Source organism: Dermacentor variabilis, chromosome 10, assembly GCF_050947875.1.
Source record: "Dermacentor variabilis isolate Ectoservices chromosome 10, ASM5094787v1, whole genome shotgun sequence".
In the NCBI taxonomy this organism is placed as follows: domain Eukaryota; kingdom Metazoa; phylum Arthropoda; class Arachnida; order Ixodida; family Ixodidae; genus Dermacentor; species Dermacentor variabilis.
Genome location: NC_134577.1, coordinates 16,837,229 through 16,849,480, shown reverse-complemented (window position 1 = coordinate 16,849,480; position 12,252 = coordinate 16,837,229). Strand labels below are relative to the sequence as shown.

The window sequence follows — 12,252 nt, the reverse complement described above, 5'->3', positions numbered from 1 at the left end:
TTCGCCTAGTTGTTTGAGCAGCGTTGTGAGAAAAAAAAAATGTCCTGCTAGCTACGGGACCAGTAGAAGACCAAATTAAGAAGCTTTCCTGCGGTCATATAATTAGCGTTGTTTTTTGGAACTAGTGAGCCCTGTTCACCATGATTTTATGATACCTGTATTTCGCTATAGACCAGGACTTGCAGTGCTTCATATGGGCCGTCATACATTGCCGGGGACTGCAGAGAGTGGCGGAAAGAAAGAACAAACGTGATAGCGCTCAGCCTGTTCTTAACGCACGCTTGCGACCAGCGTTACATCAAGGCAGCTTTCTCGTCTGCTGTCCCATCATTCAAACCGCAGCCCAGCGCGGGCTGCGCCGTCGGCTGCCGACGGGGGCCCAGATTAAGAGCGCTTGCTCTAAAATGGGTAGATGAGAGCAAAAGATTCCGGTCTACAGTCGCTCAGTTTACGACTGGCAAAAGCTCAAGGCGTAACTGTGTCGTCTCAGGATCAGCTGCGGCAAATGTGGCGCCGAGCAAGTGATGGACCCGGCTCAGACTGCGGCCATCAAGGCTCCAGCCGCCGCTGGTGCCGCGCCGGCAGCGACGCCTGGCGCCACGCCGGCAGCGACGCCTGGCGCCACGCCGGCAGTGACGCCTGGGGCCGCGCCGGCAGCGAAGCCTGGCGCCGCATCGGCAGCGACGCCTGGCGCCTCCAAAAGCGGTGCCGGTCCCTGCGGCGGCCCCGGCATGATGAACGTCGTCAGCGCCGGGCCCGGCACCAGCACGCACATCCAATTCAACTGCAACTGCCTCGAGCAGTTCGGAGTCGCACCCAACGGTGGCGGCGTAGCGATGCCACCCATACCGCACGCGCCCAACTGTTGCTACGCCTTGGGCAACGCGCAGCCCCCCGCGAGCAGGGGAAGTTCGAGTCGCGGTCACAACGACCTCGTCCGAGACCGGCTGATCGCCGAGGAGCGTCACATGATGGAGCGGTTCGAAGAGGACGGCTACGACGACGCTTGGCCGCGAAGGCGAAGCTACCAGGAGTTCGAAGAGCGGAGGACGTACGGCAACGGTGGCGGTAGGTCGCGCAGCAGCAGGGGCGTTGATGGCCGTCGCGACAGGCATGAGGAAGAACTGGGTGACGTCAGCGAAGATGCCGACGATTATGACGGGCGGTACGTCATCAGGCGCACGTCCTCGGGAAACGTCGCCATCATCGGTGACGAGAACTACCAAGTACGCGTCGCGGTCGGCGGCAGAAGGTCGGCAGGCCGAAGGCGTGGTTACCGCTGATGCATAAAAAGCCGTGGTCTCGTTTGGCATTGACGGTTTGTCTTTTTTCCTTTTCATTTTTGCTCTTGTCTGATTAACATGTGCTATAATCTGAAGATATTATTTGTTTATTTATTTATAACGTACTGCAGGCCCCAGGAAGGGCCCAAGCAAGGAGGGCGTTGGTAGCACACAAAAAATGGACTAATAATTACAAAGGCCAATGTACAATAAGATAGAACAATAGTACAATTCAACAAGACGTAAAACGCAGCGTTAAATCCAGCTAAATCCAAAAGAAATTCAGCACTGCGATGTAAACATGCACTGCTCGCCGCTGGAGAGTGGTGTCTAAAGTGAACGTTGGTTTTCCTTCACTGACTCGCAACTGCGCGCAATATAACGTTTATCGTTTGACTGAGCTATTTGGTACTAACTGCCTAAAGCGTAAACAAAAAGTGACAGCACAAAACACACAAAGAAAATCGAGCGCAGTCATTTTTCTAGTTCATACATTTATGGTCTCGATAACATAACTGTGCTAGGACAGTGTCGCTTGTGTTGCCGCTTTCTTTCGCGACTTCGTGCAGGTATTATGAAATGGTCAAGACGGACCATACAGCCCTTCGAAATGTTTTGAAAATATTACCTTCAACAGCACATCAGACTGCATTCGTCTTAATTTGCATAACACGAGCAATGTAAACGTAGCCCTACCGCTCAAACGCTATATACTCTATAGCACCTACACTTTTCTCCCAGCGTATCACTTTTCTGCTGAATTTTCTCGCCCAATTGCCATGGACCTTCTTGTCATGGACCTTCCTTTCGCAAAGTCTTTGGTGGAGCGCCGCAATGCGGGTGTGCCGGTAAGACCAGTCAAAACGTCCAGAATTTTTTCGTACGAATTGTGTGTCCGTCGTACTGCGCATCGCTTATTAACCCATTCGAAGATATCTCGGTAAGCTTTAGTACATTCTTCATCGATTATCGGAACTTCAGACGTGTGACTAGAGCTGTACTACTGGTCCTGCACTTGGTATTTTATGGTGTGCTCAGCACTGCTAGGCTCTTGATAGCGAGCTGAACTTTTGTTCCCCTCCCACTGCCCCCCCACTCAAAAAATTAAAAAGAAAGTGCGCTAAATGCAACCGAAGCTTTGAAACCAGAACCAAAGGCAGCTCTGCTCAAGCACAGTGTCCCATGAACTTTTGAAGAAAGCTCTGCTCTTCCTTTCTTAAAGGTCCCCTAAAGTACCCCCGCAATAGAGGTTACAAAGGAAAGTGTACGACGATGTTCAAAACCGCGTTACCAGCACCACCGGTTAAATCTCCCGCCAAGACAAAGTATCGCGAAAAAAAAAAAAAAACAAAGGAAGTAACGAAAACTAAGGGATCACGTAGGAAGGAGGCACGGATTCCTAGGACTGGTAAAAGAAGATCGCCGTCGGGACGCAGGATAACGCAAGTTGGCCTAGCTACCCGTTTGCCACCCGCTGATCTCCAGTTCTGTCGACCTCTCTTGCCTTTGCTTTCCTCCGAGTCTCCGTCGTCTTCTCGCAGGTCTGGCCCACCCTCCAGCTCCTTCAGTGGAGCCGCTACGATCTCGCCAACCCTCGCCCAGTTCTATCCATCTTTCTTTCTCTCTCTCTCTCTCTTTCGTTCCCATCCCCCGCGACTTCGTCGTGCACTCTCGTCTCTACGTGCGGCGCGACTCCGGTTGTGCCCCGATCTCGCACGCCAGCCAGCGGAGACGACACGGCCGGGAGGCATTACTCTTGCGTCGCTCGGACAAATCCGAGCCGGCCGATAAGGAGGAGCCGAAACGGATGAAGCAATGATGCGAGAGGAACCGCGCGCCGCTCTGTGTCACCGACGTCGCCTGCAGCCGAGGCCGCGGTGGTGGAAGCTGGCCAGCCACGGTCGATATAGGAGACGGTTGGCGGAGGCTGGAGGAATGCTGGCCGAGTGTTCCCCGTGATGCCGCAAGCCAGGGCTGCTGTTACGGTTCGCCTGAACGTCTCGCAGCGTTAGACAAAAATGTGCGGCCGCATACTCTTGGAGGGCCAGAGAAGAGCAGTGATAAGTTATAGCTTATAATGGTTTTCCTTGAAAACGCGATTTGCATTCAGTTTTGCGTAAACGATGTTGCTTACTAAACCACACGATAAGATAGGCCACAAGAGGCGAAAGATACGCAGCTCTTCGACTCCGCGATGAATGTTTGAGGCAGATAACGGGGTTGAAAATATACTTAAAATAGTGGGAACATGAGTGGCAAAGTCTGCGATAGCTTTTCTGTGTAACCTGCCACATATCCCCATGCCATATTTGAATCCCGAATCTTTGTGAGCCCATCGGAAGACACACGAAGTCGCAATCTCGCTGCCAAGCACAATTCCAACTGCCACCACCACACATTATAGGCTCTATACCATGCTATTCTAATCTCCTCGCGTCAAATTTGCGTAACCACCGACGCAATCATCGGGCGGTAACCCGCAGCGCTGTTTGAAAAGCCCAATCAAACGCTCGCCTGGTTTATAGGAGGTAAGTTTTGTTTTCTTTCAAAGCGAATAACAATGCCTACGTTGAGCGGTTTTTCTTATCTAATTGACTGAGAAGAGGCAAGGAACCCGCTCAAGGGAAAAGGGATTCGATGAGGCCGAGCCAGCACAGTGAAAATAGATAGCAAATAGATAACAGGATGTGGAGGATAGTGCCGGCGTCAGCGACTGGACCGCTTCCCCTTGTTCAGCTTGCGGTGGGCGGTTGAAAATCGCGGCAGCGTGCAACGGAAGGTTAAGAATGCAGATGAAGCGGATCCTTAGCAAAGAATAGTTCGCAGAGCGATGCAGCATACGTGCCGAAAGGGCTCTATAACGTTGTACTGTCACGCAAGCATATCTATTAAACGGAAATAAATCCATTCTCTCAGGAAGCGCCCAGTAGCCAGGGCTGAGTTATGCGGCGGGCAGATATCTTCTATTCCGTTGGGAACGGGGCAGTCTCCGGCTATTCAGAAAAAAAAATCTGTCTTGTTGGGCAAATCAATGTATTTTTGACGCGTACACATGACTTTGACGCTTAAGTTAGCACGCTTTTGTGACATGGCATGACAGACAGGCGAAGTAGGCGCAGCCCGAAAGCTTTTGATTAATAACAGAGGGCAAACGACGAAAAGACGTGAAATCATAAATAATTTTTCTGTTGTTCGATCTAATAATGCGCAATCCCTGTGTACACGTCATATCAGATAGGGAGCTGTCGCGGTTTTCGTGATGTTGCGTGACAGGCGAATGCGGGGTGGCCCGAAATTTTTTTTTCACCAATCGTGGAGGGCAGATTGCCGAATTGGAATCGAAAAGTATGGAATAGCTTTACGTTATAGCGCCTTATGTCTCGTTATCACTGCACTCTTGTTGAAACTGCTTAGCAACCCCCACTGTCCCTACTACCCTGGCTGCAACTTCGTTGCAGTGATATTAAGCGGCCACCGCTCGATACGGAGATGTCTTGCGTATGGGGTGCTCGCGCTTCAGTATGTTTAGGGTTTCATGCCCCTTGTGTCACGGTGGCACGTCCATTCTGGGGGATCTGCCAAGAAGGGGCGCATACCGATATTACATACGCACTACCAAAGTTGCCTGTTCGGGCATTTACCCAGTGGCACCGTACCCCATGAGCCAAGTTCTCTACTAGGCTTGATATCAGCCAGCAGCAAGTTCTCTAAACATACCCAGTAGCCCATGTTTTCTGCTGGCGAAAACAGCAGCCAGCACATACCACCCAATGGCCCAAATCTAGTAGACAATTTGTGTAACTGGGTTTGGCGCCACTGTCTGCCTTGCGAGATTGTCCAAGCATCCAATTGGATTGGATTGGAGCCAACTTTACATGTGCCTGCAGTTGGGCGCTCGCGCGCCCCGACGAGGGCCTACGTCATCTACGAAGTCACCGTTACTCGGCGTCCAACCATCCAAGGTGGCCGAAGTAACTGAATGAAACTGCGGCTTGCGCGCCACTGAGAGAATTTCCCCTGTAGAGTGCCAACAAGGCAAGCACTGACGCTTGCCTTGTTACGCGGCTGCAGTGTTGTTGTATCGCTAAAACAGTGTGAAGCCTAATGCTATTCTGATTCGCTTATATTCCACTGATCTTCAGCAGCTTGGTGGGACTTCAAATCTGAACAGAACGGGGCCATCGAGATGTGACATGAACCCTCCTTGCACAAGCGTGTTCGGTGGTTTTTGACACCCTCAGTAGCTGCATTGGAGAAACACGCAACACGTGGTTCATTTCTCCGTTTGGGAATAAGATCGCCAAGTTTTCCAGCGACGCACTTAAGGAGAGGAAGACAAAAACAGATGCTGCCTCTCGCTCAACTCATGTCTGGATGACGTCATTCGAGCGAAAAGCTCGAGCGACATGTGGCCAGCGAGAAAGACCTTTATGACCTTACGGTAACATATTCCTTCTTTCCAGTTATCTTCCGCCGAGCAGCAAAAATATAGTATTCAGTTATACTTCACTTAGGCCAGCGACCGCGGTATGCAAATACGCCTGCCGTTATTCCTTTAGCTTCGCTGCTTCTTAGTTTGTATACTGTTCCTTCACTTACTGGTCATAATGGAGCGTGTGCATAATAGAAGGCCGGTCACTCCTTATGGCCCTTCAACACAAGAGGAGCGCGCGAAATGAATTCGTGGCTAATGAGCCGCGAATTCGATGTGTGTCGAGGGCGCCGGCAGTGCCGGCAGTCTACCGAAGCTGGCAAATATCTAAAGCTAATGCACGAGACTAGGTCGACGTTAAAAAGTTTCAGTGATTAAGGTCGTGGTAGGCATTTTATGACAGCTGTGAACGTTTCATTTTTTCTTTTTGTATTTCTTTTCAAATGTTAGTCTTTGGTGGGATGCTCGAGACTTGCGTATTCAAATTGAGTTTTACCATGGCCACCCATAGAGAAATTTTTGGCATTCTTTTTATTTGTTCTTGTTTCTTTTATTCTGCTTCCTGCCTTCTTTCTTTAAGATATAGAACACAAGTTTCTTAAGACAGTCTCCTGCTGATTAGGGTTAACCATGGTCAAGACATGAAAGAAGGTTCGGACACGGTGTATGTGTGTGTATTCTTTTTCTTTTATTGACGCGTTGTATGAGCGTCTTCCTTTTATTGCTTTCTTTTTATTGAAGAGCACTCAGTTGCTTGGAACTGAATATTGCCACTGAATAGCTCATTTCGCAACCTAAAAGCATTAAAGAAGATGCTCCTCGGCATAAAGTGCTGCCGCTAGTTCACCGTCCTTCCCGAATTCCACAGCAATGGTAAAAAAAATTAAGGGAATAAAGAGAAATAATAGAGTTTCCTCGGTAGGCAGAAAAAAAGTTGCATGTTCTTTTTTTCTCGATCTGTTCTCTTGTTAAGTGGCAGGTCTCCTTATAAAATAAGTTCCAAGCCGCCATCATTCAGGCTTCTTGTGTTTAGACGCCTTTTTCGTTCCTTTCGTTTTCTTTTTCTGTAGGCTTTTCCCTGTTGTGCTAGCGCGAGCGGAAACGTATGCGTTGCTAATGACACTTTTGGCACCACCAACCCCTGGGGCGAGAATTCTGCGCTTCGCCCTCTCGAGCACCCATGCAAAGGAAAGGCAGCAAGCCAAACCCACCCGCATACGTCGTTGAGGGGTGCGATGTGGTTCGTTCGGCGCGGAGGGCAAAGCTGACAGCTTGCCTCGAGGCAGCCGCCTTTCGCGTCGGCCTGGAATTGGTTTACCACTCGTTTGTGTTCGCGTGTCCGTTCTGAATTTTCCCGACACAAGGCGTACGTCCGCTTTCGCATGTTGCAGAGTTCACGTTTGACTGGAAACGTGGTTGGCTGACGTTGTCACCGCTGGCTCTATTCACTTTGTCAGTTTAGAAGAAAGTAAGAAAATAAACTGCCTGTTATGACCCAAAGATAAGACGCAAAAAAGGACAGCTTTAAACGTTTCTTGAAAACACGCCTCGTTGTGCTTACGGCGTGTCAGCGCGTGCGTCCTCCTGGCAGTGCCCGTCATACTCCAGTAACAACTTAACCGCACCGATTTCTACTCGATTTATAAGAATAACACTGAATCACCGCTGGCACTTCGCAAGGGTATCGCATCAGCGAAATGGTAACCTTTTACCTCGTTTGTGCTTGCGTGTTATTTCAGGTTTTTTCATGTCGTTCACAGGAGTGTTCTCACTCGTCTATAAAACACTCAGCATCATTGCTTTTTCCTTCGAAACGCAATAGCGCGTTGCTAGAAAGTTCACTTATATCAGTAGTATGAACGAAATAAAGAAAGAACTGATCCAGAACGAAAGGCGGATGATATTCAGATACTTTATATCATTGGAGCCTGTTCAATGCGAATACGGTTTTTCGGGTGTCTTAACGATGCTATATAGTTTCCCGTACTTGCTGACACTTCTCTTGCAAATTTATCTTTATATATTTAGAGTTTCTTTTTTTCAATTTATATAATGAAACTGAACCACCAGTACTTTTATTGCAGTACCGAGGCTCTTTTCTTCACAACGCCATTTTTATTTCGCCTAACTATGAGAGCCTCGCTGCGTCTGCCCTGAATTCAGCGTTTGATTGCGACAGCCATTATTATTCAACATTAACCAATAAAAATTTTATTTAATATTATTAATTAGTGGTGTGGTGGAGGTGGCGCTTGTATAAGCGACAGCAAAGGTTAGCCCTTCTTTTTTGTTCGTGCACGTCAGCAGTAGTTTTTAGTTTAATACAACATGCTGGAACCACGAAGTGAATTGAATTCTGGGGTTTTACGTGACAAAACCATGGTTAGATTGTGAGGCACGCCGTAATGAGGGACTAAGGATTAATTTTGACCACCAGGGTCTCTGTAAAGTGCGCCCAATGTACGCGACACGGGCGTTTTTGCATTTCGACCCCATCAAAATGCGGCCGCCGCTGCCGGGATCTTGCTCCCGCGACCTCGTCTTTAGCAGAGCAATACCACAGCAGCTAAGCCATAGCGGTGGGTCAAAAGCCCGAAGTGTTATCAATGCACTCGGGAGTTTGAAACACAGTGAAAAATTATTGGTTTACAATATGTAAAAGCAATTCAGCAGGTCACTAAATTCGCGCATGACGAGGTAAAACGATCTACTGTTTCATGTGCGCTGTGTTGTTTAATTTTCTATTATCTTTAGTGGAGAAATACATTTAAAAAAAACTTATTTAAGATGGAACCAGGAATTGCCTGCGATACTTCTTGTAAATAAAGTTATCTTAAACAGGCTCACTCAGCAGCAATACTTTCTCTTTGCATCAATGCGGAGTCTTGTTGCCATACGTCATTCTTTAAAAAATTAACTGGGACAGTGCAGAGACTGTATGAAGACTTCGTGTTTTCGGAGTTGCTACAGTCTATATACTGTCTCAAAAAGTACTCATTGTTTACTGACATGACACTTATGACCTCTCATTTCTTTCGCGACAAATGAAACTAGAACAAGTACACTCAAGTGTCAAATCAGCCTTAATAATTTACTACATTTAATACTTGTTTGTACGAACCAAAGCTGAATTTACGAAGTATTCTTTTTATTTTTCTGTTCACGGGTGCTCTTTGTTATTTGCTAGCTGTCTTGGCTATTGGCTAATAATATGTCTAGCATCATGATTCGATTAAATTTTATCTTACATCTTACAAACGGTTCTTGCGTAAGAACGTTTGCTGAATACGGGACCGGTCGTGCTTTGTTTACTGGCTATGGTGTTGTGCTGGTAAGCACGAGGTCACGGGATCAAATCCCGGCCACAGCGGCTGCGTTTCAGTGGGGGCGAAAAGCGAAAGCACCTGTGTAATTAGATGTAGGTGCACGTTAAGAAACCCCAGGTGGTCCATTCCGGAGTCCCCCACTACTGCATCCCTCATAATGAGATTGTGGTTGTGGAACGTAAAACCCCACAATTTTTTTTTAAGTATACGGGCCAAGTTTAGATTTAGTTACCCGGAAGGTGGCTGATTCATGACGTCACAATATGCTCGCTCGATCCGGTCCTAGAAACTGGCTGCCGCGGCCACATGTGGTTGCAGAACTCGTGTTAATTTCTTTGTTTTTCTTTTTAACGAGAAACGTCATACTAGCTAGCATCATTGGTACACGACGTCAGCAATAATTCCTATCTGTCATGACATTACTGTAATGTGAATGAGAACAGGTTCAACGTCTTTAGACTAGCTTAAGCACCGAAATGGAAATGTCTGGTAAGTGTTTCCCAACCATTGTTGTTATTTACTGAGCTGATTTCTTTTAGATGCGCAAAAGTGTGTGGTGGAATTTCTACAATTTCAAAACATGTATGTCAGTATCCATTGAAACGTTTGATTTGTTTAATCAGTTGTGGTCTTTCGACAATAGTCCAGAATAAGTTAGAGCCCCAGTTTTACAGGCCTGTGATATAAATTTACAGCCTTTGCACAGAAGTACTTATGAGACTCCTGTCGACATGAATAAACCTTTCCTTGTGCGCTTGTTTAATGTAATTGCCACTGTTATATAACTTATTCGAGTTAAAGCTAAATAATTAGAGCGATATAGTAGACAAATAATGGGTTAACATTATTTGGAAACCTATCAAGATAATTTTGTGTTGTGTGTGACGGCGTGAATTGATTGACTAACCTTAATTCACATCTGAGATCAAGGACTACTCCCACGAAGTTCCGTTTTCATAAAATTTCTACTTAAATTAAAGTATTTATTATGGCAAACTGCCATTTTTGTAATCGAAAGCTGAAAGATACTATGTTAAAAGAGTATTACAGATAAAAAGGCAAAAGAAACTGTTTTTATCTGTCAAAAGAAAGCAACCGACTTTAATCGACTTTATATGTTCAAGTCAGACGGCTTCCGTTATTCCTTTGAATGTCTTAGGAACAACATCCCTGTCCCAACGATTTAATTATATTTCTCGCAATCTTTCTTTTGTCTTATTTAAACTATACAGCAGGGAACATACGGTTTGCCTGCTTACATAGCTTACACCACGTTTTTTATTTCGAAAAATTAAGGGCACAGCAGAAACAATCTAATAATACCAAAGAGTAAAGAAAGCGTAAATACGTTAGCGTCAGTGAGCTAGTTCGCCGTATTTATTTTATCTGATGTCTCCGAAACAAGCCCCATATCTCAAAGGACCCCTCAGCGGAAGTTTAGAATGCACTTTGAGGATTTTCACTGTGCTGGGAGACAAAAGCAAGAATGGAAAACTTGCCTGCGAAGTAGACGAGAGATGGGCTTAACAACCTTCCTTCTACGTTTGTTGTCCTTGGGATGTTTTAGTGGATTTAGCCATCGATTTTTTTTTCTTTTTGGTAGCACAAGTTCACGCCAACGTATCCTACATCTTTAAGAGGGAGCCTCAGGTTTTTTTGCGTGCGCAGGACTCCCGGGACAACGAAAATTGGAGTAATGGCGTTAGGTTGCTTTGTGGTCCTTAATCTCATTACGCACTATCAAGTACACAATCTAAAAAAAATGCTGGGTTGTTCGCGGAAGAAGCGTGCAATGAGAGGTCATTACAATGTATAAAAAGAAACTCGGGCCTGCGAGTGCCTTAGACGTCAAACCTCTGTTCTTCCAGTTCTTGTTTACATCTTTTAAGCTTGCTTGGTTCGTCCTACAAGTACCGGAATAAATACCTATGATACTAGAGAGAAAATAGTACAACTGAACTTAGTTTATGTTATACTATTCGGGCTCAACTGCGCTGGTAATTCTACTGAATTTTCTGACAACGTGATCCCGTCGACTGTTGCACTGTGGTGGCGGTGGCATTCCGTCGTTCAGCACGAGGTCGCGGGTTCGGTTCGCAAGCACTGCAGCCATATTTCGATGGAGCATACGATGAATAAACGCTTGCGTAGTTAAAGTAAGGTGAAAGCGAAACAACTGCAGGAGGTCAAAACCCGGAAAACCCCCCTACGATGTCCCTCGAATACTGGTGCTGTTTAGGAAGTTATACCCTATAATTCATTAGTATTAACACGCACAGAGACATTCAAAGAAAAGTAGCTTTCGTATTCCCTGTCACTTGTGGTAACACTCAAACAAAATAGAGGTCTTTCGACCTTTCTTTTTCTGTTTGCACATGCTTGTAGTCGACACATCTGCGAGCCACGATTAAGTTTAAGAGGGCGCGGGCTACACCTGCTCGATTTTTTGCAGTCGTGTATTGGTTCTTAAATGTTAGGTTTCGCATTTTCGATTGCTGTTAAAAGAACCGCAATAGGCACGGCACATTGTTTTGATCGAGTGTTCCCAAAGTAGCAACTAATTCAATTTCCTAGAGCGCTTTCTTCCTTTTACCACACCTGCGAATTTGATTATCGGTGTGGCTAACAGGACCATGTTTGACGGCCCTTTGTGCTAGGCTAAATTGAGTTTTGATAAATCGCGCGCGGAGAGGTGCGTAGCATGGCTCCCGACAAGCGCTAATTTTGTGCCTCTATTAGCTGGCAAAGTGCACATTTGCACAGATCAAGTGGCATTAACATTAATTAACGCTGAGAGAATAGAAACCGTGCAGCCCCGTTTCACATCGGATAGCTGCCCTCGACCTTTTTTAGATAACGTTTTTGAAACCTTGAGAATCACTTCCTGCAGGAGTACACTTTTCTATGGAGAGCGTGCGGGTAAAAAAAATATCGCTTTTATATGGTTTTATTTCTAAAGCAGCTCATTCTTGCCCTGATAAAGAACACTATATGAGCACTTGTACACTACAGATATTAAAAGAAATATGTATGGAATCTAAACTTAGATAATAACGAATAAACTCAAATTAGGCTAAGGAGTACAAGACGAGCAATAGAGCGGAAGATATAGAAGGCGTGAAAACAGCAATGTAAAACCATAGGCAGCATGCAAAAACGGCAAGATATGATGCTCCAAGAGAACGCCTACCCTTCTTTTTCCCCTCCTTCC

General features: G+C 46.3%; 1 protein-coding gene across 1 annotated transcript in view; it reads left to right on the top strand.

Annotated features, from left to right (window-relative positions):
* Window positions 1-1,305, top strand: part of LOC142560021 (putative peptidoglycan muropeptide transporter SLC46) — a 124,938-nt gene extending 123,633 nt beyond the window's left edge. Inside the window, exon 8 of the mRNA XM_075671767.1 lies at window positions 491-1,305. Within this exon, the coding sequence (XP_075527882.1) occupies window positions 491-1,283 (793 nt within the window). The 3' untranslated portion in view covers window positions 1,284-1,305. The remainder of the gene's footprint in view (window positions 1-490) is intronic.
* The last annotated feature ends 10,947 nt before the right edge of the window (window positions 1,306-12,252 follow it).